We start from the raw sequence: 26,301 nt of genomic DNA on the forward strand, positions 1-26,301 counted from the left end.
AAGCATGCATTGTCGGTTCTCCGACGCTCCCTTTCGGTCTGAGTGATGGGACTTCGTAGACCACCTATTTGCAGGGGTTCACTTGCACCATCCGGTGGAGAGGGTAAGGGTTTACCTGAAAAACCAGATTCTGACCGACGTTCGGTCTTCCGAGCGTCTACCTGAAGAGTTAGGTCTACTAGCTTGGGATATGCATCAGGAAGGGAAGGAATTACAGAAAGGGCGTCCTTCATAGTGTTGCACAGACCTTTGTAAAATACCACAGCTTTCTTGTTTTCAGGCCATGAAGTCTGCCTTGGGATAATTCTAGGAGCTCCAGATCCCGAGAGTGGGCTTTGTACCTGGTATCAAATACTTTGGCCAACTCGCTCACCAGAAGATCGAAATCGTAAAGGGCTCGGTGATTGGCTCAAGAAAAGGATTAGCCCAGGTAGCTGCAACCCCGGTCAAATGGGATAACAAAAAGGCAGCTTTTGTGGTGGAATCATGGAACACCAGTGGTCGGCAAAGAAAATGAAGTTTACACTGATTAATGAAAGTGCGATATTTTCTAGGATCACCCTGAAACTTCTCAGGAGGTGCCAATGGAAACTGAGTAGGTAACACCACAGGAGTAAGTGGTATAGGAGGTACAGAGGGAACTGGTGGTGGTGTTGCCTGATCGCCAAACTCAGCATCTGCCGGTAAAGGGTTGCGGGTACTTTGGATATTATCTAAACGATGATGTATCGCGGTTGTGGCAGCCGCCACTTCGGTTCTAAGGGATGCAACAGCTTGCATTAGAGCAGCCACAGGGTCCCCGGCAGCAGGTTCCATCGTCTGGACGACCAAAAAAATGGCTTCACAGTCTGTCAAGACTTGATGGTCGTGTAGCCGATGAAACCTCTGTCCCCAAGTACCACTCGAGCAAACAAGAAATTACTGCCCGAGCAGTCCTTGAGGCCACAGGTGGTGATCTTCGTCAGCCGCAACAAGGAATGCCTGAAGATGCCGGAAGGTGCCCCCTATGACTGCTGTAAGGCAAACACGAGGTTAGGTCATAAACACGGAACCCCAGACTTGCATCTGACTGTGTAATAAGTCTATAATAAGGCTTACCCTTAAGAGTCGGTCGGGACTTAATAATGGTGTAAAGATGTTTGTCGGAGGCAGCCGGCAAGGGTGACGAGATTGATGAAATCACCTTACGTAGAAGCCAGAAAACGTAAGTCAATCAGTTGAAAAGTGTGTAATCCAAGAACATAGTTCATAACAAAAGGGCAATCCAAATAGCAATCCAGGGACGGAAATGTGGTCGAATCCAGTAGAAAAATAGTTCCAAACAACGGTACCGTGAAGGAAGAAGCCAAAACTCAATGTCCAAGATCAATCCGAGGTCAGTGGTAGTAAACTTAATCCGTAGTCCGTAATGCGCCCAACAGGATCAGCTGTGAAGCGCTGAAGGGCAGTCAGCGCGTCCCTTTTTAACGCTGACTGGTGATCACATGACTCTCATCATCCGTCACGTGATCGAACGTGCTGAAGGAGGAGCTCTCAGGTGCCGGCAACGGAGACGTTGTAGAATGCCCGTGGCGCGTCTCCATGGCAACTGCCACCGCCGGAATGGAAACCAACGCTGAGATGGCAAAAACCGGCGTCGTTGACCTTGTCCCATTCCTTGCCGGCAGGCCTGCAGGGGAGAGTGTGTTTTGGCATGTATTTTGGTGGAGATAGTAGTGGGAGCTGTATTGTGAGATGTGTTCATGGAACGTAGGGGCGTGACAGTATTAGACTGTATTCAAGGTGGCAGTAGGGTGGATCAGGGTGAGAAGTAAAGGTCTACTTGTTCCAGGATGTGTAGGCCATTGTCAATAACCAAATAATGTTATTTGTCACAGAAACATGGCTTCCCCACCTGCTTGTCACACGCTACTGCAGGTAACCGAAGCAGCTTAGATTAGACCTACCCATAGTTGGCGCCAATGTTTAAATGTCCTATTACTCCAACTAAAATGTACTCTTACCCTGATGTAGTCTTTGAATCATTACTACTGAAGGTCCAGATTTCGTCCTCTTTCTTTTTGCTCTCCTCTTGTATACCATCCCACCCCTCCAGTTTCTGGCTTTGCTATGTATGTCCGTTTGTACAATCACGGATGATGGATGCCTATGATTTAATGTAGAATATTTGGAGTGAAGCTGTGTTTAGTGTTCCATGTTTGTGAAGTGTTGGATCAACTTGTGGGTGTTCCTTGTATGTCTTGCATATCCTGCAATCAAATGGAGAGAATACACTTTTTGAACTTGAAAATGAGGCTCAGATGTGCTCATTGCAACCAGAACTAGAACACAACATTTTGGCCACAAGTAGTAAAAGAAAGGAGGAGGACTGTGTCGAGATTCAGCCGAGGATATCCACCTCTCAAACGGAGCACCACCACCAAGGAGTGCGCAACAAAGGGCACCTATGTGCCTGCATGCAAATAAGAGCTTAAAACAGAAAAAAAGACAGTGATTTGTAGCTTATAAAACGTTACTTTGATGAATTGATGACAACTATTCGAATAAACATATCAGCGTAACACAAATTCCAGAGAATGAATACATTAAAAATCCTCAGGCAAAATAAAAATAAAATTAATATCGTAGAGTTCAACAAATACAAACGGAGATGGAATGCTTTTCTTAGATAATTGCTCAGTTCAATAAACAGCTGACAATAATTACAAAGTAGTAAAAATCTAAAAGCATGGAGGTGCAATCTTATGGTGGTAGGTTTCAAAACTGGGTGTGTAAAGCAAGTATAAAAGAAGGTACCTGGGTAGGAAGAGAAGGAGGAGGAGTCTGGGAGTTTGTCTTTGGTCCGGCAACCCATTGCCCTGTCTACCGAGCAAGAGGCTTTGTGGGTTCCACCCTATACAGTGGAGTCCAAATCTGCCGGTGTACTGGTCTACCTGCAGATTTGTTTTTCTGACTTCACCAAGCACAACATGAGAATATAGCTCCTCATGCTGAGTGATCGGAGAGTCTTCCACCCCATGGATGGCCAAGTGTCTGTGTTCCTTGAAGAATGGAGTTAACCACTCGAGGCTGCAAGGTTTGTCTATGGGGCATCTTAGAATGTCTCTTCCTCTCTTCCCTACTAACACCAAGTCAGACATGAGCTTGGTTTGGAAAATCCAGTTTTGATGGGCAACCACATGCAAGTGGAGGAGCTAGTCTCCCGGGCATGGACTCAATCTGATTTCATGTCAGGGAATAGTAGAACTCAGAATGACGAGCATTACTAGTCATTAATCCACCCATTAGTCTTTTGGAAGGGGGCACAAATGTAGGAGAACGTACCAAGAACTCACTGGTGTGCCATGCCATTAGGTTGTGCTAAGGTGGCCAAGTTTGTCATTTATAGTCGCAAAAGTAATGGTTTCAAAATGCCATTTTAAAACAGACTAAAAAACTTAAAAGAGACCGTGGTACTAGGGATTTTCACATATAAAGCAAAACATGTCTTTTAAAACGCTACGTTTTTGCCAATATAGTTGACTACTGCCACACTTGCCGCTAAGAAAAATGACATGGATCAACTGTAGAGACTCTTGTACTAGTTACCAAAGTAAGCAGGAGCGTCCATGGTTTGCCAGGGTAAGCAGGAGCGTCCATGGTTTGACAGGGTAAAAGGATTAGGGTTAACGGTGTGCCATTGGCTCAGAAAAAGCGGGAGCGGAGAAAGTTGGCCATACTTTCTGCTCTGAAAAATGGCTCTTCTGACTGCTTTGGCATCTCTTCTACTGGGAGGGATTTCCAATTTTCTGGAGGATTAGAGGGTACAGGTAGCATTAAAAAGAGAAGCCTCTGCTTTCAATATTACAAGCACTTCATTGCAGTCATTTGTCAGCAAAATCAAGGCCTGCTGGATTGTAATATTTGTTTTTCTTGTACCCAAAATGATACTACCTCTTCTATTGCAGGCTTTGATAGCAGTTTCGAAAAAATCAAATCTGTACCACCCGATCTGTTTGCAGAGCTTGTAAGTAAATACATCTGTTCACATTGCATGTATATTATACAGCACCAGCTTGAACATATTTCAAGTATATGCAGAGTTAGTGCGTATGTTTTCAAGTGTTGCAGCCAAACCGCATTCTGAGGCATCTTTGCTCACTGAAAAAAATGGGTTATTCAGAACTCGAAATTAAGATTGGATACGCAATAGCTAAAAGCAGCTCCTGGATATCCAGCATTAACCAGAGTCCAGGAGCTACCACTCGGGATTGAGGAGCTAGTACATGACGTTTCGCATAAGATGCAAACCTATCATTTTGTCCATTATTTATAACCCGCTATGCTTTTAGTGTATGGATGCGTCCTCCTTTTTATTTTTAGATTGTCCCAAATACACACAGTTAAATTCACAAAGATGTGTTTGTACTGCATCCGTTGTCCTGGGGAGCCAAAAGTAGCTCCTGGTAGATGCTGGTGGCAAGCTAACCAGGCTCTTCTAGGCTAAAAGCAGAAGCTAAATATATCTCCCAGCTCCCCTCAATTTCAAAGCCTGGTATTCTTTGAAACTGTTGATTGTCTGTGTGCTGACACATCTGTTGAAAATGGATTCATACGAACACTGCACCCAGAGGTGGTTGTTGGATTCCTGGCTTAATAGTCACATTTTAAAATGGATGGTATTACGCACACACATCTCATTGCGGAAGTAGTATTTTGAACTCTTTCAGGAAATTATTTTTAAATTACTGCACTTATGTGTACAGCTATGGTGTTTCAGAAAGTGTTGGGGTGGTCTACGGGGGGTGGAAGGGAGGTGAACCAGAAGAAGTAGTCGGACTATAGATAAATGTTAAAGGTATTTGTACTGTGCACCATCATCAGGTGCTCTGGCGGATATGCAAACAAAGGAGGGATGGGGGGGTTAGTAGGTTGAAGTGAGATTAGGAAGGTGGTGTCCTGTTGGCAGCTTCCGTTCGGTTTTCACTGTGCGCTGAGCTAGGGTGTGATTATTGGATCGATGCAGATCCTGATATGCTGTTGGTGCGAGGTGTGTGTTGTTTGTTGTTGCAGTGTGGTGAAGTGCGTGCGGTTTGCTGTGCGGAGAAGTGGTTGTGTGAGAGATGTATGCGGAAAGATGAGCGTATGTGTTAGTGGGTTCTTTTGTCTCTTAGTCTTTGCGATTCTTGATCCACATCTCTGATTGTCCTATCGAGTTGGTATTTTAGTTTGTCCGTCTAGTTGGTAGGTGTGGTGGGATGGCAAGGTCCCTCTGAGCTATTTCGGAGCTTGGTTTAGGTACTCATTGTTCCCAACTCTGGTATTTATGGTGTATATTTTACATTCATCAGCTCCCTTCCTATCCATTTCCCTGTCGGTGAACCATAGCTGCCTCGTTTGCTTAATTGGCTAAAGGTGTGTTGACATGTCATCCTTACCTTTTCCTCCTGAACTCCAAATTCACTCCTTAGTGTGATCCTAACTAATCTATCTTTCATTTTAGTATAGTTATATGCTATAAAGAGAATTTCCCCCCTCCTTCTGTTTCTGAAGGCTAGCTTAAGGAGATAGGGAGGATCGGTTCCCTTTCTGAGTATTTTTTCCGCTGCGGACATGCCCCCATAGGCATCCCTTCTAGCTATGGGGAGAAGAGCCAGGTTTTGAGTAGTTTTCTGAATAGAAGGTGATCTCTCGTGTTAGATATGTTCTTTAGTAGCTCACCCAAGGTTTCTGGTGCAAGGTGATAGAAAGAGGATCCTCCAAATGTTCATTTGTTATATGGTTTTGGTTCCAAATGGATGTAGCTGCTAGATCTGAGTGGTCTTGTTGGGTAGTAGACGTTTATTTTCTCTCTTGGGAATTCTGTGCCTTTGCCGTGGGTTCCTCTGTGCGTCTTTTAATGTCTTTTAATGATCTTGATTAGCTGAGTCAGTTAAATGTTGAGTAATAACAGAGAGGAGGATGATCCTTGTGGTACTCCACAGGTGGATTTTCTTGAGTTGAATTTGAAAGGTTTGATCCATATGGTTTATGTTCTGTTTGTTATAAAGGATTTAATCTGTGGTAAGGCTAAATCAGTGATTCCAATTTCTTCCAATCTCCTGGTGAGGATGTCGTGATTAACTGTGTCGAATGCTGCTGAGAGATCTAGAAGTATCAAAGCAGTGCTTTTGTCTGAGTCTGCGTTTTCCTTTAGATCATCCCAGATTGAGATAAGCGCTGATTCCGTTCCTCCCATTGGTCTAAAACCTACTTGTGTCTGGTCCAATAGGTGGTGTTCTTCTATAAATTCTTGGGTTATTCGATAGACGTATGTTTCTAGTAGTTTTGCTGGGTATGGGATGTTGGAGATGGGTCTGTAATTAGAGAGGTCCTCCACGTTTCCTGTTGTGTTGTTGAGGAGCAGCTTGATGTATGCTGATTTAAAGGATTGTGGCACTTTCCCTGTTGCGATTGAGTGGTTAAAGAGGTTTCTGTAGTAGTCCATGGGTGTTCCTTGTGTGAGCATTGATTTGTAGTCTGGGGTACAGGGATCCATGGGGGAGCCTCTTTTGTTGCTTTTGTTTACCAGTTTGACGAATGTCTCAGCTGATATTTGGGAGAAACTTCGGAGTGTGTTCGGGTGTCCCTCGTACAGGTGGGTGGGTTGCGGTCACGTGGTCTGCTTAGTATGGTCTGTTGGATGGTGATGATTTTGTTTTTGAAGTGCTCTGCAAAGTCGTTGCATAATTTCTTCAATGGTATCAGAGTGTTGTTGCAGCCAGGATTTTAAAATAAATTTTGTTTGATTTTAAACCATTCTTTTTGGGTGTTTGGCGCTTGATGTTTCTGTTGTCAAAGTTTTTCCTTTTTGCTTTTTACAGTTTCTTTTTGTATGGGCAAATGTGTTGTTGCAATTTGAATTTATTTGCACAGTCGTTTTTGATCCTCCATCCTAGTCCCAGTTTTCGTTTTTTCCTTTTCATGGCACTGAGTAGCGCAGCGGGGTAAACGCTTTTGCTGTTGCTCTTTTGCATGATGGGGTAAAAGGTTTTTCTTTGGCGATCTTGTCTGTTGTTGTGAAGTATTTCTATTTGTTTGTCCATGTCAGCATCGTCCATAGTTGGTTGTGGTTTGTTGATTTCCAGTAGTTCAGTTAGTTTGCAATTTTTGATGGTCCTCCAGTTGTTTTTCATGATAGTAGGCAGAATGTCTTTCTGCTTGATTATTGGTGTGGCCAGCGTGATCACAAAAGCGATGATGAGGTGGTCGCTCCAAAGGATCTGAATTGGTGGTGCCGTGGTAATGACATTTTTGTTGGCGAAGATTGCATCTAGAGTATGTCCTGCCGTGTGGGTTGCTCCTTTGACTAGTTGATGTAATTTCATTTTTTCCAGTTGTTTGGCTAGTGATATTTGCGAGGTTGTGGTTTCTTTATCGAACCAGATGTTGAAATCACACGGTAATCGGGTGATCCTGCTCGATGGCTAGGTTGGTGATTGCTTCAGTGAAAGCGTCTACAAAGGTTGCATCTTAAGTCTGTGGTCTGTATACCAGTATGAATTTCAGGTTTGTTTTGGGGTTTGTTGATAGGTGAATGATTAGAGGTTTGCAGTTTTCAATGTTTAGTGGTTGTTCCAGTTTCATTTCCAGGTGTTCCTTGTGGGCTATTGCTGGTGCCCCTCCTCTTTTGTTTTTCATGTTTGCTTGGACGCATTTGTAGTTTTCAGGCAGGCAGTTGTGGAGAGTGATTTTGCAGTTGTCATCCAGCCATGTTTCAGTTATGAATAGGATGTCGATACCTCGTAGCAAAGGAGGTCGTAGATTTCGATGGCATGTTTGGAGTTTGACCGTGCACTTAGATTGTAGTGTATCTTTATGGTGTGGTTTGGTTTGGTTGTTCTCTGTTTTGACTTGGGGATGTTAAGTTGGAGTGCTTCTGTGTTGGCGTCGCCGGTTAGTTGAGGTTTCATGGAGGCCGCTTCGTCATTGAATTGGTCTGTTAGATTGATAGTTGGGTTGACGAACTCTACAGCTTCATCATCTTTCGTGTTTTTATGTGGTTGTTGGCAGTGCTCATGTGATATATTGAGTAAGGGCGTTGGTATCTTCTCTCTCTTCTTGGGTCCACTTGTCTTGTTTTGCGGGGTTCAGGAAGATTCTTAGCTTGTCTGGACATGTTGGTGGCATTGGCGTGTCGAGGTTCTGCAGATGTTGGGAGGTACGGTGTATAGTATAGTGATTTTTCTCTTATGTTTGTTCTGTTGGTTGTATTGTTTGCTGGGGTGCGTGCTGTGTTCGAGATGGCTTGTACTGGAGATGGGTGTGTTTGTGTATCCATTGTGTTTGGTCCTTGTTCCAGCTCTCTTTGGCGTCATCCACTTCTGCGTCGGGGTATTTTGTGTCCTTGGTATTAGGATTGGTTTGGAAGTTGAGTTTACAGGGGTAGTAGCACACCTGTCAGTCTATGTGCTGGGTCAATATTGAGTTTTGGCCTCTTATGTTGCAATTGCTGGATGCTCTCTGAGGGTGTCTGTCTACTCAGTCGGTTATCTCTCTATGGGTGGACTTTCTAGGGAAATTCAAAACGTTGGAGGGGTGGCACAGTTGGTTATGGGAGGACTATGTGTTCCTGGTTAACTTGGGTATTGATTCTGGTTGTAGTCACTAGCTTTCAGTGGTTGCTGGATGTTCTTGGATAACGGGAGGGGCCTAGGAGTCAATGATGGCAGGTAATGATAGAATACATCAGGGTTTGAGATGCCTAGGTAATGGGGGGGAAGGCCTAGGTTTCACAGAGTGGTTTACAGTGAGATAATGCTCCTTAGAATTTTCAGATCGTAAAACTCATAGATTTGAGTCTCCTCGATAACGGGAGAAAGGCGGGTTCACAGAGTGGCAGGCAGTAATTAAAAAACACCTAGATAGTGGGAGAAATTAAAAAACACCTAGATAACGGGAGAAAGGCCTCGGTTTCACAGAGTGGCAGACAGTAGTTAAAAACAAATAGATATGAGACTCCTAGATAACTGGATAAAGGCAGAGGTTTCACAGACTGGCAGGCAGTGATAAAAAAAAAAAAACACCTACATATGAGAGTCCTAGATCACTGGGAAAGGCCGAGGTTTCACGGACTGGCAGGCGGTAAAAAAAAAAAAAAACGTGTGTGCCCTTGACCAATTGCGTGTACACCAACAATTATTTCTTCAAATTGTTGTATCCTTTAAAAGTAAACCATTTTATTAACACATCTGAAAGTTATTAGTTAATCATGCATCATAATATGCCAACACGTGTTTCGACCTTCCCAAGAGGTCTTCTTCAGGGCGTTTATTGATCCTAACTGTATTCAGGCTCTATAAGAATTTTTCAACCTCCCTTACTAGCTCCAGCCGACTATGCATCTCACTTCTGATTTCCATACACTTGTGTGCTCATTGCGTCAACATTCAAAATGTTCTTCAATACCTTGAGATCAGAAATTGATGTCTGGCTGGGCCGCCTACCCCTTCTTCCTGCTCCCCCTGCCTTTCGCCGACCTCCGGCACATTTTTGCTTCATGTCCTGCGTTCTTGGTCGCCCGCTACTTCAGTTTCTGATCTCAAGGTATTGAAGAACGTTTTGAATGTTAAATCAATGAGGAGGGAGGGACAGGAGGCAGGAGCAAGGGAAGTGTCATGCATGCTGGACGTGGTCCTACCTCCCACGCTCGTAGAACAGCTAGACCGTTCTATTCCAAATGGCGGTTGTTCGATACGTTGCCGGGAAAACAACGTTTGCACTTTTCACGTCGCTAACTTCACGTGTTTTCTGCTTCGTCACGTGAACTACGGCATTACGTATTTAAGCAGCGTGGAAACTTCACTCGCTGCTTCTGATCGAATCATTTGGCGTTGTGTAGCTGAACCTCCGGTCTGCATCCTTGCAGGTTACTACAGCTACTTTTTGGGCCTTCTATAGCGTGTTTTCCGTCACACGCTGATTCCTGGAGCTGTTTGGTTGCGTGTAAATCCACACGCGCACGCTATCTTCAAGCGCTGCTGGACTGGACTGCGTGAATCCTGCTCGCGTGTAAATCCACACGCGCACGCTATCTTCAAGCGCTGCTGGTCTGGACTGCGTGAATCCTGGTCGCGTGTAAATCCACACGCGCACGCTATCTACAAGCGCTGCTGGTCTGGACTGCGTGAATCCTGCTCGCGTGTAAATCCACACGCGCACGCTATCTTCAAGCGCTGCTGGTCTGGACTGCGTGAATCCTGCTCGCGTGTAAATCCACACGCCCACGCTATCTTCAAGCGCTGCTGGTCTGGACAGCGTGAATCCTGCTCGCGTGTAAATCCGCACGCTATCTTCAAGCGCTGCTGGTCTGGACTGCGTGAATCCTGCTCGCGTGTAAATCCACACGCGCACGCTATCTTCAAGCGCTGCTGGCCTGGACTGCGTGAATCCTGCTCGCGTGTAAAATCCACACGCATATATTGTCTTCGAGCGCTGCTGGCCTGGACTGCGTGAATCCTAATCGCGTGTAAATCCACACGCACACGTTCTTTTCTTCGCGGCTGTGCAGAACCGCGTGAACTTTGTTTATACCTTAAAAGGAGCGCTATTTTCAACTCCTGTACCTGTGATATTAACAGGGGGATTGGTTCATTTCTATACTTTACTCTACGTGGGAAGGAAGCTTTTAAGGATAATTGGAAGGTGACAGTGAACAGTACTTTGGACGCTATCCTGTGGTGCATCAACCCGGTATCTAGCGTGAGCCTCGTTCCGTTCGGGATAAGTCTCCCTTACTAATCTTCCCTTCCTTGTCGTTTGTTCTACCTTGGATTCCTCAAGAGACTCTGCTGGATTCGTCTGCCCTAGACTCAAGGTCAGTGTGTGCATTCATGACATTTTCTATTCCATCATACCCAGGTTGGGGCAGTTATTCATGATACTTTATTTTGTTCTAGGCTGACTTCCTATACCTTACCCACGCCCTTTCCAGTGATCCATCGCTCTGCCTGTTTTACCGGTCAGAGAGTTGTATCATTTGGAAGGTCTTAACTTGACTTCACAACTATCAAAACGCGTGAACAGGGATCCGGAAGACCCTACCACCTGTATCCTTTTGAGTACCATATCCTTTTCGGTTAATACTTTGGTGCTTTCTGACAGAATCAGAAGCCATGGAGGGTACGGATCCTTTAGCTGTTTTGACTCAGTTGATCAGCGATTTGAGAAATGAAATGGTTACGGCACAGGACATGTTACGGCACCGTATGGACGTTATGCAAGACGCCATGCACGGTAGCCCTCAGGGAGCACAGGTTCCAATGGCCACTGCATCTGGATCGGGGACTATGACACCCCCACAGGAAACTATTAATGTGGTTATGCCCACTCAGTTTCCCTTGGCCCCTCCGGAACGGTTCACTGGTGATCCCAAAACCTATAGAACCTTCGTTAATCAGTGCCGACTCCATTTTCTTTGCCGTCCTACATCTTTTCCTGGCCTAACCACAAAAGCAGCATTCGTGCTTTCCCATTTAGGGGGCACAGCTGCTGCTTGGGCTAACCCTTTGTTGGAAACAAATAGCCCTTTGTTGTACGACTGTGACGATCTCTTGGCTGCTATGAGTAAAGTCTTTGACATGCGTTATGCTACTCAAGCTATGGATCTGGAGTTACTTAATCTACAACAAGGCAATCAGCCTCTTTTGCCTTACATTGCCCGGTTCAATCAACTAACAGCCGAAACTCAATGGCCTGACGGCAAGAAAACGGCTGTTTTCTACAAGGGTCTTTCAGAAGAACTGAAAGATGCCTTATCTACAGTTCCGGTGGTTCCTACGGGATTCACAGAGTTGCTCGATTTGGTTTTACAAATCGATGCCCGAAGGAATGCTCGGAAAGGAGAGAAAAAGCCTTTCATGCAAGCCTCGGGGCGTTCAGAGACACCGGCAGTCCTCTCTAACGACCCCGAACCCATGCAGATTGGCGTCGTGAGAGGCCGGTTGTCCAATACAGAATGAGAGAACCGAAGAAAGAACCATTTATGTATGTATTGCGGTTCGTCTGAGCATTTATTGGCGACATGTCCTAAAAAACCCATCAAGCGTTCGGGAAACGCCAAAACTCGACAATAGCAGGAGTCCCTATGTCGAGTGTTTCATCGGACTCCAGTACCATTCCTAAACACGCACCCGTAATTGTTGAGGTGACGTTACGTTGTGGTGAACGAGAATTGGTTTCCAAGGCCATGGTTGATTCCGGAGCCACCAACAATTACATAGACATCACGTATGCCAAGAATTGTTCCATACCCCTTGTAAACAAGAACAAACCTGAAACGGTTAATACCGTGGACGGATCTGTTTTGACTTCTGGTATGGTAACCCAGGAGACGGTATCTGTTCAGATGACATTATCGAATAATCATTCGGAAGAAATCATCTTCGATGTCATAGCTGCTCCGCAGTACGAGATCATACTTGGTCTTGCATGGTTAACCCTTCATAATCCCGCCGTTGACTGGGTTTCGGGATTGCTCCAGTATCCTTCGATTCATTGCAATGAACATTGCTTTACCAGTCAGGAGGTGTCAAACAAGCAACACATATTAGCCTCTATGGTGGGAGCTTCGACTATCAGCGTGGTTCATCAAAGCGACACTACCATACCATGCGAATACGCTGAGTATGCTGATGTCTTTGACAAGGGCCAGGCAGAACAATTGCCTCCCCATCGACAGTACGACTGTCCTATTGAATTGATTCCTGGTGCCAAAATCCCTACAGGTCGTTTATATTCACTAACCCCAAAAGAAGACGTTGTGTTGAAAGAATACATTGACAAAGCTTTAGCGATGGGTTTCATACGGCCATCACAATCACCTGCTGCGTCTCCTCTATTCTTTGTTCCGAAGAAAGAGGGAGATCTAAGGCCTTGTATTGATTACAGGGCACTTAACGACATCACCATAAAAAACCAATATCCTTTACCACTGATAAACGTTCTATTGGATCAATTAGGTACTTCCAGTTACTTCACCAATTTGGACTTGCGAGGAGCATACAATTTAGTTTGCATTCGTGAAGGCGACGAATGGAAGACCGCTTTCAAGACACGGTATGGTCTTTACGAGTATTTGGTGATGCCTTTTGGTCTGTGCAACGCTCCCGCCACTTTTCAATTCTTCATGAATGATATATTCAGGGACATAATGGACCAGTTTGTGGTGATTTATCTGGATGACATTCTGATCTATTCGTCTTCTTTTTCGGAACACGTCAAACATGTTTCTACAGTCCTACAAAGACTCAGGGAGAACCTTCTTTATGTGAAAGCCGAGAAATGCGTCTTTCATTCACAGGAAGTGGAATTCCTGGGCTATGACATTACCAATCTAGGGGCTCGAATGAGCTGTTCCAAGGTGAAGGCCATATTGAATTGGCCGGTTCCGCACAATGTCAAGTCATTACAGTCCTTCTTAGGCTTTGCGAATTTTTATCGCAGATTTATTCATTCCTTCTCCAAAACAGTAGCTCCTTTGACGGCCTTAACTAGTTCTAAAGTTCCTTTCTGTTGGAACCCAAATGCCCAAGCATCATTTGAAAAGTTGAAAGAAGCATTTACCACTGCACCCGTGCTTCAACATCCAGATCCAGATCGCCAGTTTATCGTTGAAGCGGATGCATCCAGTGTCGCTACTGGAGCGGTACTCTCACAAGTTTGCACAGAAACCAAGGAGGAGCACCCAGTGGCTTTCTTCTCTCGCAAACTTACCCCATATGAACGAAACTACACCGCCACTGAGCGGGAACTGCTGGCTATCAAGGATGCCTTCCGAGAATGGCGTCATCATCTTCTTGGGGCCAAGCATCAGGTGTTAGTGTACTCTGACCATAGGAATCTTCAAGCATTCAAATCCATGAAATGCCTTACGGCCCGACAGGCCAGATGGCATGTCTTTTTTGCCCAATACGATTTCCAGGTCACATATCGTCCTGCCCGAGAACACGTTAAGTCGGACGCGTTGTCCCGTATGGGTGAAGAGGCGAAGGAAGAAGCACAAGTACAGAATCAGTTGTTGGCAGATCATGTGATATGTAGTTGTTCTGTTCAACCATCCTTAAAAACCGAAGTACAAGAGTGGGTAAAAAATCATCCACAAGTCATCCAGGATATGAATCTGGACGTACATAACGGTTTACCATTCACACAAGGAGTGCTCTACCTACCGACGTCTTCAACGCGAAATAAAGCCCTCAAGTGGAATCATGATTCCTTGATCGCAGCCCATCCTGGACGGAAGAAAACACTAGAACTACTCAAAAGATGGTGCTGGTGGCCGTCCATGTCAAAAGATGTCGTAGATCACGTATCAACTTGTTCTGTATGCATCCAATGTAAAAGCACTCCTGGTAAACCAGTGGGCTTACTCCAGTCCCTACCTGTCGCTAACAAACCATGGGACATGATATCTATGGACTTTGTGGTAGAACTCCCACCAAACCAGGAATACGATACCATATGGGTTGTAGTGGATTATTTCACTAAATTGGCTCTTTATATTCCCTGTATTGGTTTACCAACCGCTGCTGTTCTGGCTGACCTATTCATCCGACATGTATTTCGTTTCTTTGGTCTACCGTCAGTAATCATTACGGACAGGGGCTCACAGTTTGCGTCACGCTTTTGGAGAGCACTAACCTCTGCATTACTGATTGATGATAGAATGTCCAGTGCTTATCACCCTCAAACTGATGGACAGACCGAAAGAGTCAACTGCACTATGGAACAATATCTGCGGTGTCTGTGTCTGCAGTACCAATCGGATTGGCTCACGGTCCTGCCGGCAGCTGAATTCGCCTATAACAACTCCTATCATAGTGCCATAGGCACTTCACCGTTCTATGCGCTTTATGGACAGCACCCCCGATCAATACCTTTGGATTCCAGCTTGTCTTTGGATACTCCTGCCGCAGGCCGTACCTTTCGTGATCTGAAGATATTACAGAGGAAAGTGAGGCAGCAATTAGAGCAGGCTAAAAGACGCGACAAGTTCTATGCCGATGCTCATAGAATACCCGCACCCGTCTACAAGGCTGGTATGAAAGTATGGCTGTCCACTAAGAACTTGAGAATTCCAGGCAAAAAGAAATTATTGCCTAAATACATTGGTCCGTATGTAGTGCTCCAAGTAATCAATCCGGCTGCTGTCCGTCTGGCTTTGCCACAACGATGGCGAGTGCATCCCGTATTCCACGTGTCACTCATTAAGCCATGTTCTGAAGCTACTAGATTGCCTGTCCGGCCTGTTGCTATTTCTGTGCGGGGTTCGGATGAATACAAAGTACAGGACATACTGGATATGAGACTACGTTCTGGTAGGCCGTTTTATCTGGTGGACTGGAAAGGCTATGGTCCCGAAGATAGGTCCTGGGAACCTCTTTCTAATATTCATGCTCCTTCTTTATTGAAGCGTTTTCACACGAGAAGGGGAGAGGTTGCCCCTTTGGGGGATGGCACTGTCATGCATGCTGGACGTGGTCCTACCTCCCACGCTCGTAGAACAGCTAGACCGTTCTATTCCAAATGGCGGTTGTTCGATACGTTGCCGGGAAAACGACGTTTGCACTTTTCACGTCGCTAACTTCACGTGTTTTCTGCTTCGTCACGTGAACTACGGCATTACGTATTTAAGCAGCGTGGAAACTTCACTCGCTGCTTCTGATCGAATCATTTGGCGTTGTGTAGCTGAACCTCCGGTCTGCATCCTTGCAGGTTACTACAGCTACTTTTTGGGCCTTCTATAGCGTGTTTTCCGTCACACGCTGATTCCTGGAGCTGTTTGGTTGTGTGTAAATCCACACGCGCACGCTATCTTCAAGCGCTGCTGGACTGGACTGCGTGAATCCTGCTCGCGTGTAAATCCACACGCGCACGCTATCTTCAAGCGCTGCTGGTCTGGACTGCGTGAATCCTGCTCGCGTGCAAATCCACACGCGCACGCTATCTACAAGCGCTGCTGGTCTGGACTGCGTGAATCCTGCTCGCGTGTAAATCCACACGCGCACGCTATCTTCAAGCGCTGCTGGTCTGGACAGCGTGAATCCTGCTCGCGTGTAAATCCACACGCGCACGCTATCTTCAAGCGCTGCTGGTCTGGACTGCGTGAATCCTGCTCGCGTGTAAATCCACACGCGCACGCTATCTTCAAGCGCTGCTGGCCTGGACTGCGTGAATCCTGCTCGCGTGTAAAATCCACACGCATATATTGTCTTCGAGCGCTGCTGGCCTGGACTGCGTGAATCCTAATCGCGTGTAAATCCACACGCACACGTTCTTTTCTTCGGGCTGTGCAGAACCGCGTGAACTTTGTTTATACCTTAAAAGGAGCGCTATTTTCAACTCCTGTACCTGTGATATTAACAGGGGGATTGGTTCAATTCTATACTTTACTCTACGTGGGAAGGAAGCTTTTAAGGATAATTGGAAGGTGACAGTGAACAGTACTTTGGACGCTATCCTGTGGTGCATCAACCCGGTATCTAGCGTGAGCCTCGTTCCGTTTGGGATAAGTCTCCCTTACTAATCTTCCCTTCCTTGTCGTTTGTTCTACCTTGGATTCCTCAAGAGACTCTGCTGGATTCGTCTGCCCTAGACTCAAGGTCAGTGTGTGCATTCATGACATTTTCTATTCCATCATACCCAGGTTGGGGCAGTTATTCATGATACTTTATTTTGTTCTAGGCTGACTTCCTATACCTTACCCACGCCCTTTCCAGTGATCCATCGCTCTGCCTGTTTTACCGGTCAGAGAGTTGTATCATTTGGAAGGTCTTAACTTGACTTCACAACTATCAAAACGCGTGAACAGGGATCCGGAAGACCCTACCACCTGTATCCTTTTGAGTACCATATCCTTTTCGGTTAATACTTTGGTGCTTTCTGACAGGAAGAAACTCATGTGCAAGGACCTGGTGCAGAGGGTTGAGCGCTTAGGGGATGGGGGGCTGAAATCAAGTTGGAGGAGCGAAAATTGGGGCACCAGTGAAGGCATGACACTAACATGCACCTCGGACCAAAATGGTGCAGTGGGTGTCGTGGATGTTATAAAAAGCTTATTGTGTGGATACACATGGGGCTTCAGCCAATCAGTGGAGGAGGGAGGCACAGGAAGCAGGAGCATGGGAGGTAACACATGGGCAAGTACCTGGTGCGGAGGGTTGAGCGCGCAGGGGTTGGGGGCTCAAATCAAGCTGGAGGATTGAAAATGGGGGGGAACCAGTGAAGGCACGACACTCACCTGCGACCAAAATGGTGCAGTGGATGTCCCTTTCAAGGGTGTTTGTTAAATAAAGAATACATGCCTACCTGTTCCTTTTGCTAGAAGGAATTTTTCTTGCCTCTAAGGGTGCTCGTTAATCATCCAAATCAAAAATCGTCCTCCATCCTCTAGCCCTATCACTTTTAAGTAAAAAAGTAACATAAAATTTAGCCAGATCAGTAGCATTTCTTCTCAGGCTTCTACTGGCCAAGTACTGTTCTAACGTGGGTTTCCAATAGTTTGTCAATTAACAGTATTCGTCCTTTCCTTAGGTCTCTTTTTTATAACCAGTGTGAGGACATCAATGCGCCGGCCTCACACAGGCGCTCGCAAAACGGAAACCGGCGATACCTGGAGGGCTCGCAAATCAAATCAGAGGATGGCAGCGGGAGGAGGCCATCCAGCCCACGTAACATTACCCCGTGAGATTGGAAGTTGGCCCGGGACGGCCAGTGCGCCCCCAACACATTGATCGGCTTCGGAGGCCAGACCAGTGCGCCTTCCGGAGGCCCAGTGCGCGTGATCTGCGGTACCCGTCGACCGAAACAGTCGGAGAGGGTGGCCAGCACACGCAGTAAGTAAATGTTGCAAAGCCTCCCATCCCCCTGAGGACGAAGAAGTTGGATGGTGGGTCCGCAGCACTTCGATAGCCCGCATACAGCAATCCTCAGCTTCATGCCGAGTCGATCCCCAGGGAATGCTCCGATACCCCACTGGACAACTGGAGATCCGACGTACCAGGTGTGTCATTGATTCCCAGAGTGAACGGCGAAAAGATCATCGACGCTCGCCACTCGGGGTCACCCTTGCACTGTACCCTTCCGGCAAACTCTGAATTCGCAAGACGCATCCCATAAATTGTGCTGAGAAATCAACAGGTCGATAGGCCATACCCAAAGGGTCTTTACTGCGACACGAACCTTCGTCCACCCCAGCTCGCCCTGGTCCAGTCTGATGGTGGCCAGAGTTACACCTACCGGTACGCCAGTGCCCCCCAGATTTACGGACGCTAAGCAGAAGTTGGCAAAGTACAAGTTTTCCCAAGCCCCCAACATACCACCGACTCTTGACTGCACAGGCATGGCATCCAAAGGCCTTGAGGCAGCTCTAACCAGGGCAGATATCGCTGACCTTACTGAAATGAAGGGAATGAGAGCGGACATAGGAAACAAGATTGATAAAATCACAAATAGAATTGATAAAATGGAGGAGAGGCTTGAGGAGGTTGAACATAACCAAACCTCATCGAGCACGCTGGAAATGAAGATGGACCAAAGTCTTGCAGAAATTGAACACAAGGAAGAAGAAATCCGTTTAAAGGTCGACGACTTAGAAACTAGAGAACGTTTCAACAACATACGTGTATTTGGCATTCCGGAGATCGAGGGGGAATCCGAATCACACCTTAAAAGGTTCTACACGATATCCTGAAGCTACTCTTTAAAGAAGACACGGTAGACAAGCCCATAATTGACCTGATCCATCGGGCCGGGGGCAAACCAGGTGGCCCGAGAACAGTACTAGCCCGGTTTCACAACTATGCAGACAGGTCTCAAATTATGGATAAGGCCAGGCTCACACCGCAGATCTCGATGGGGGGGAAGCGAATATTGCCATTTTTCAAGATTTATCCTCCCTCACACTGGCTCTGAGAAGAAAATGTCTTCCAATCACTAAACTACTCAAAGATACCGATGGGGCTACCCATTTTCACTGACATTCGAATGGGACGGAACGAAGACGGAACTAATTTCCGAGAGAGACATCTCCAATTGCATCGCAGACCTATTGGGCCCTCAGGCATAAGGAGCTGCCATGAGTACACAGAGGAATGAGGTTGGAGAATGGCAAATCAAAGGCCCTCGAAGAAGGAGACTACAAGGATCCAGAAAGTTTAGGAGGATGAACACCTCCCCGGACATGGAACACTGACTCTGTCACTAACCCGATCACTTCTCTCGCGAAGAAACTTGTGACGGCAGTGTCGGAGCAAGGTAACACTGGAACAAAGGTGATTCTTGAATTACAGTCTACCGCTGAAAGACTGACAGCAGGCCTTTGTGAAATGAGGTACTGACAGGAAATAAGGGAACATATGGCTATCTAAAAGCCACTGAAAACGTCGGATGGACACTCACCGAGTACCACCAGATGATGGGAGGGTTGTCGCCCACCACACATCGCCCTACTCGACCCAGGTGATGTAAGCAGGAAATGGACAATGGTAAGGACACACACACACACACACACACACACGATGTGCACCAATGCATTTCCGAGGGGTTTGGGGGAGATGGAAGACTGGGGGTGGCCCGGTGAAGTGAGAAATGGAGATGGTATTGACAGCCAACATAAAACAAAAATTGCCCATACAATGTCTTATTGGGATTCTAATATCAGACTCGCATGACTGAGATTCTATGGTTGAAATGCGGTTCAGTTTGTTAATGTGTTTATATATTGTGGGGGGGGCGTGGCTTGGGCAGCCATGGAATAGGTTGCGATCCCAGTGTGCTCCATGATCCGGAGACCAGATCCGACTGCAAACGCACTTTATTTCCCTTGATTATAGCTGCAAAATACATGGAAAGGCGTGGGAAGGCATCTGGCAGAGCATAAGCGGGCTGGCAGCACGCTCAAGGCCGAGGAGCAGCCAGACGGGTACATTGTATCTTTGAGATCAGCCACGAGAGAAACATCAAAATGGCGGCGGTAGCAGAGAACAAAGGGATCCTGAGAGGTGCGTCCCTATAATGAATTGCCGTCTCCTTCGGATGGCTACAGTAACACGCTGCGGAAGTAAATATACGAAAGGACATTTATTGTTGCTCGCGGCTGCTAACCGCATGTGCCCTCTGCCGGTACAGCTGTGACAGTACTGCATCAGAGAAGCGCATCGGGTGTGCGTGCCTGATGATCCACAGTTATACGTAGCGAAATACAGAACGGATGAGCTGCGCCCGCCGTGTGCGAAGTCGGAGGCGGAGAGCAGCGGCTGACCCTGCACAACAGTGGGCTGCCGCTGCCACACACATCTGATGCCAGCCCGTGGCCGTGAGCTCCTGGGACGGGTGCTACGTGCTGTGTGCACCGGAGCGAGATCCCTGGCAGATTGCCTAGCGAAGCGGAGCTGCGACCAGCATACTGCATTTACAGTGGACAGTCAATAGCAGGCTGGTGGATGCACACGGACATAACATAGTGCTGTGTGTTGCATAGAGCGCTGGCTGACCCTCTGCCATACTGCATCCTGAGACTACGACCTGGGGAGGTCCTGCACTGAAATACTGGCATATCACAGCCACATATGAAGGACCCTGCAGATTGAAAGTGGACTGGGGGTAATCTAGGAAGTGGAGCGCCACCATACCTCCTGATAAGGCAAGGACGGGGTAATGGAAATAAATTGATGGCTGATGCATGTGAGCGCGTGATACGTCATAGCAAGGACATACCCTAACTTGGTGAAAATCTACATATGACCAGGCAGACCAACGCAAGGAGGAAGAGAAGTAACATAACTGTGGGTTGGCAAACGAGCGCTCCCGGGCTTAGTCACACAGGCGCTTGACAGAGCTGGTAAGCAGTTGAGAGGCCAGAGGCTCGGGACACGGATGCAAGATGGCGCCTTGACTGGACTGGTGTGGTTCCTTGCTGATGTGAGACAACGCAGCAGGAGAAGCGGCCTCACGAGGAGTCAGACACTAGCAGCTGAATCGAGATCAGGAGTAGAGATAAGAGGAGCCTAAACAAGTGCTGGAGGACTGCGACATAGGAAGCAGGGGTGGTCCGGTCCAGACACAGGCGTCCAAGAGAAACCCCCCCCCTTTTTTGAGGTGCGTGTGTGGCGCTGGACTTCCCAAGGCCCTGTGACACCGTGGCGAGGACGTGAGTGAACTGTGTGATCCTTTGAAACACGCTGATGGTGCACAGATAATTGTGCGCAGAAGGAAAACGTGGGAGAAGACAATCCATCTGAAACATAATTTCATGTGCCACAATATAACGCAGCCTGCTGAAGCTGACGCCCCAGTGCCGGAGGACATGGGAGTGACACAACAACACTGAATTGTGGGAACCAGACACGCAGGAGAATTGCGCGATGTCAGTGAAAGGACTGAGAGCCAAGTCTAAACAACCCACAATGGAGGCCTTTGCGAAAACACAGCGGACCCCTACAACAGCGGCACAGAGCACGGGTGCGGCCTCCGCAGATGGAGCCTCAGAAGGAGATAACCGTCAGGTCCTAGCGGCCATCACGGAATTGAGCACCAAATGGGGCGCAGTAATGGCGGGCCTGCGGACAGCCCTGGAGAACAAAATTGACACTGTGGGAATCAAAGTCACCCTGCTACGATAAGATGTTAGAGCGCTGGCAGAGAGAACGAGTGGCCTGGAAAGCGCAGTGAAGGTTAACACAGATGTCCGCACGAACAACGCAAAGGAGGTCCACGTGTTAATACAGCAGGTCGCCAACCTTGAGAATCGAGTGGAAGAAGCGGAGGGAAGGGCGAGAAGGAACAACATACGGGTGGTTGGCCTGCCCGAGGGAGAAGAGAGCCATGACCCCACGGACTATGTGGAGAACATGATCCTCCAGGCGATAGGAGCAGACAAACTCTCACAGGGGTTCACTGTTGAGCATGCGCATCGAGCCCTGGTGAGGCCAATAATCGCAAGGATCCTGAACTATAAAGACAGGGAGAAGATCCTGGAGTATTTTCGTAAGGGTGGAACAATAGAGAGAGCATCCACCAATATCACGGCATACCCGGATTACACGATGCTGGTGCAGAGGCAAAGGTATGGCTGTGTAGGCGTCAAGAGGAGGCTGCGCACGGCAGGCATCAGATATATGCTTCTATACCCGGCGAAACTAAAGGTGTTGCACAAGAGCAGAGTGCTTTTCTTCGACACCCCGGAGGAGGTGGCGTCATGGCTGGATCTGCAGGGCTGCCCGGAACAGGAGGCTGAACGAGATCGGCAGGAGCAAGACAAGTGAGGAGTCTGTGTCGTGGACATTAAGGGGATAAGCGGGAGGGTGGACTGGTCATGGGAACATGGGAGATTTGATTGACATTTTGTAGCCTTTGGACCTTATGCTTCGGCTGGACTGGAATATAGAGAATTAACTGCATGCTGGAGCTGAATAGCATTAACATTATGCGTAGTAAATTGGGAAATAGGAGCAGAGGGATGGAAGCAACCTACCCCTGAGAATTAGTAGTTAAGTGGCCATTAGGGCGACTTCACCCTACTGAGCCCTGAGTATAGACTCTCTAGGCAGGGCTAGATGTGGGGGTGCCTGAGATCCAGGGATGGAGCTGGGCAACAGTTGGGGAGGGTGTTGTTGGGTGAGGGCAGGGAGGTGGGAAAGTTTGTGTACATAGTTTTGGGGAGTTTCAATTTGAATACGAGCCTACATAGAAGAGTCGAACGGTTGAGTCTGAACTGCACTGGTGGGAGGAGGAGAGGGATTCGGTCATGCCATGGGGGATCTTAGAATAATTACCTGGAATGTTAGGGGACTTAATAGTTATTTAAAGAGAAATAAGGTGATGCTATACCTTCGGAGACAGAAAATTGACATTGCTTTACTGCAAGAAACTCATCTGACGCGAGACAAGTTAGAAATGATCAAGAGGAAATGGAAGGCAACGGTGGTGGGGGCTCCATATTTGGCCTATGCCAGGGGAGTGATCACCTGGGTGGCGCCACATGTCTGTTTCAGCTGTTGCAGACGCGGGTGGAGGCAGATGGGAGACTGGTTGTGGTGAAAGGACTAATGGAAAACCGGGAAATAAGTGTGGTTAACGCGTACGCCCGAACCAAAACACCGCAGCTTATTTCAGGATGCTGTGTGGTAATCTGAGCATGTGTGTAGGGAGTGCGGTGATCTGGGGTGGGGACTTTAATTGTGTATTGAATCCTCGGGTAGACAGGTCGGACGGGAGGCAGGATAGGCCGGCCCCGTCGGCCAAGGCGTTACATGCACTTCTAAATGATTTTGGATTAGCGGATGTATGGAGAGAACACCATCCACAGGCGAGGCAGTATTCGCATTATTCAGCCCCGCAGCAACTACACACAAGGTTGGACTTTGTCTTTGCCACCCCAGAGATACTGACCGAAATTACGCAAATTGAATATAAAGCAAGGGTCCTTTCGGACCACTCGCCCCTGCTCCTTCATTGGCAATGTTGTCCCCCTAGAGCAAGAATACCGACATGGCGCCTCAGAGCAGAGGCGCTCAGAGATCCCATCTTTAGAGAAGACGTGAGGGAGGAAATTGTCAGCTATTTTGAGACAAACACAGGCAGTGTAGACTCAGCAGGCACTGTGTGGGAGGCCTTTAAAGTTGTGATTAGAGGAGTGGCCATAGCGAAATCTAAAGGATTGCAGGGAGGGATCCTAGTGGAATTACAGGAAGCCGAAAGAGAATTGGAAAAGGCGCTGAGGGGCAGGAATAATGCCACTCTAGACAGTGGCCTAATACTGAGACTGCAGCAAAAGTGTGCTGAACGCTGGGAAAGACTGGGTAACCTTAACTATAAGAAATATATAGAGAGGCAACATGCAGGAGGCGACAAACCGGGTCGGATTTTGGCATGGCTATACAAGAGCGAAACTCCGAGACCCCCAATCAGAGTGATAGAAAGGGAGGGTGGAGGGGAGGCGGACACCCAGGAAGGAGTGAATCAGGAATTTGCAAAATATTATGAGTTGTTGTATGGGGATGATGGAGGGGATGATCGCAAGAGGATAAGAAACATTGGAGGACATAGGATTGCCACAGATTAGCGCAGAGGAAAGAGAGGAAATGGATGCACCAATTACTCTGGAGGAGCTGGGAGAAGTGGTAAGGCAGTTGCCGACCAGTAAAACCCCGGGGGCTGATCGGCTACCGAGCGAGTTCTATGAAGCATTCAAGGAAGAGGTACTCCCCCCCCCCCCTCCCTCCCCCCACTGTTGGACATGCTAAACGAGGCGCATGAGCGAGGCAGATTGCCAGAGTCATTGAGAGAAGCGATCATAATACCGCTCCTCAAACCTAATAAGCCTGGACACAGCTGCAGTTCTTATAGACCCCTGTCAATGTTGAATCAAGATAGTACAATTCTGACTGCTATCCTGGCTAATAGACTGCGCAAAGCTATAGACAAATTGATACACCCAGATCAGACGGGCTATGTCCCTAATAGGAACATATCTCATAATCTCAGAAGGCTCCACAGAGTCATTGAATACGGGAACACGAGTGAAGATGACCTCGCGGTGGTGTCGCTGGATGCAATAAAGGCCTTTGACTCGGTCAAATGGCCATGGCTGATGGCGACCCTTGTTGGTTACAGGATGGGTCCGGGATACCTACAGTGGGCAAAATTGTTATATTGTGAACCGCTTGCTAGGGTTAAGACAGGGACAGTGGTATCGGAGAAGTGGAAACTTAGCAGAGGTACCAGACAAGGCTGCCCATGGTCTCCTATGCTCTATATATTGGCTCTAGAACCCCTGGCTATTTATTGAGGCAACAGTATGACACAATAGGCATCCCTGTGGGGGATGAACGACACCTGATCTCATTGTATGCAGACGATATTCTACTGAACCTTCAACATATACTGGGGGTGATAGGCAGAAATGTCTGGCATAGCGGTGAACCCCCAGAAGTCAAGGATGTTCCCACTGGGTAGGTATAGAGGGGTCCCCCTGGATCACCTCCCAGTGCTACTGGTACCGTGGGCTGCCAGCACATTCCGCTATTTAGGAATAGATGTCTACCACTCTGTAGAGGAAGAACACAGGCGCAATACAGAAGTAGCTGTCACGAAAATCGAAAACTGCATGCGGGTCTGGGTTAAGCTCCCCCTGGCAATGATGGGACGTAGGGCAATGTTAAAGATGGTGGTTCTGCCTAGGCTTCTCCACTACTTTGGGAATATCCTGTATTGGATACCCAAGAAGTTTTTTAGCAGACTGGCCAGTATGTGTCGGGACTTCATATGGCAGGGTACACGAAAGCGAGTAGCTCTATGGAAGCTGCAGAACAAGGGGGTATAAAATGGCCTAATTATGAAGCCTATTATGTAGCGAGCCAGCTGCCATACGTGGCTAAATGGCTCTCGGAGGACGCGACCACCGAAACCAGGCTGTTCCAACGGGACTGCGCCCCATTCTACTTGAGAGAGATAATATGGTTGCCCCGGGCTGTATTAGAAGGGTGCCCCAGTATGATGGTGCCAGGCTGGAAGATGTGGCGCAGGACGTGGCAACTGATGGGGAACCCATGCCCGTGCTCCCCTCAGGCACCGTTGGTTGCACTGGCGGGTTGAGATGTACAATTTAGGGCGACAATTAGAAACCATTGGGAGCCGGTTGGGATAGTGACATTGGGAGATATCTGGCAGGATGGGACCATAACCGATTTTGAGGAGTTGTGGGCAGAAACAGGGTTGCACACCGGCCAGTATATCACGTACCATAGACTGGTGCGGGAGCTTAAGAGAATGTGGTCTGAACTGGTGCTTGAGGAAGAACCAGATATTACTATGGATACAATATATGATATACGAGAAGGGGGACACGAGATATCTAGGATATACGAGTTGGTGATGTTTAGAGTGGGGAAGGAGTTAGTGCAACTAAGACTGGACTGGGAGGAAGAAGTGGGTATCTCGAGGCAGGACGGGATGTGGGAACGAGTTCAGGGGTATCACAAGAAAGTGTCAAGAAATGCTAGACTACAACAGATGCAATTGTACATTACGCATAGAGCGTACCTGATACCCCAAATGATGGCCGAGTTTAAGAACATGGGACGGCAGGCATGCCCCAAGTGCGATGAGAATGCGGGCATGGTACATATGTTCTGGTCATGCCCGGTCATTGAAGGCTTTTGGGGGGGAAGTTGCACGCACTCTAGAAGTAAGAGGTATTAGGCTTGTGGTGGATTCTGTGTGGGCCTGCTTGTTAGGGGGGGTTTCCCTAGGCCACGAAAACTTAGGCATATCAGCAAATTGAAA

The 26,301-nt window shown here is 47.5% G+C and overlaps 1 protein-coding gene across 1 annotated transcript in view; it reads left to right on the top strand.

Annotated features, from left to right (window-relative positions):
• Positions 1-26,301, top strand: part of COMMD6 (COMM domain containing 6) — a 351,187-nt gene that overhangs the window by 7,691 nt on the left and 317,195 nt on the right. Inside the window, exon 2 of the mRNA XM_069639380.1 lies at positions 3,948-4,006. Within this exon, the coding sequence (XP_069495481.1) occupies positions 3,948-4,006 (59 nt within the window). The remainder of the gene's footprint in view (positions 1-3,947; positions 4,007-26,301) is intronic.

Source organism: Ambystoma mexicanum, chromosome 7q (genome assembly GCF_040938575.1).
Source record: "Ambystoma mexicanum isolate Mex_15411 chromosome 7q, UKY_AmexF1_1, whole genome shotgun sequence".
NCBI lineage: Eukaryota > Metazoa > Chordata > Amphibia > Caudata > Ambystomatidae > Ambystoma > Ambystoma mexicanum.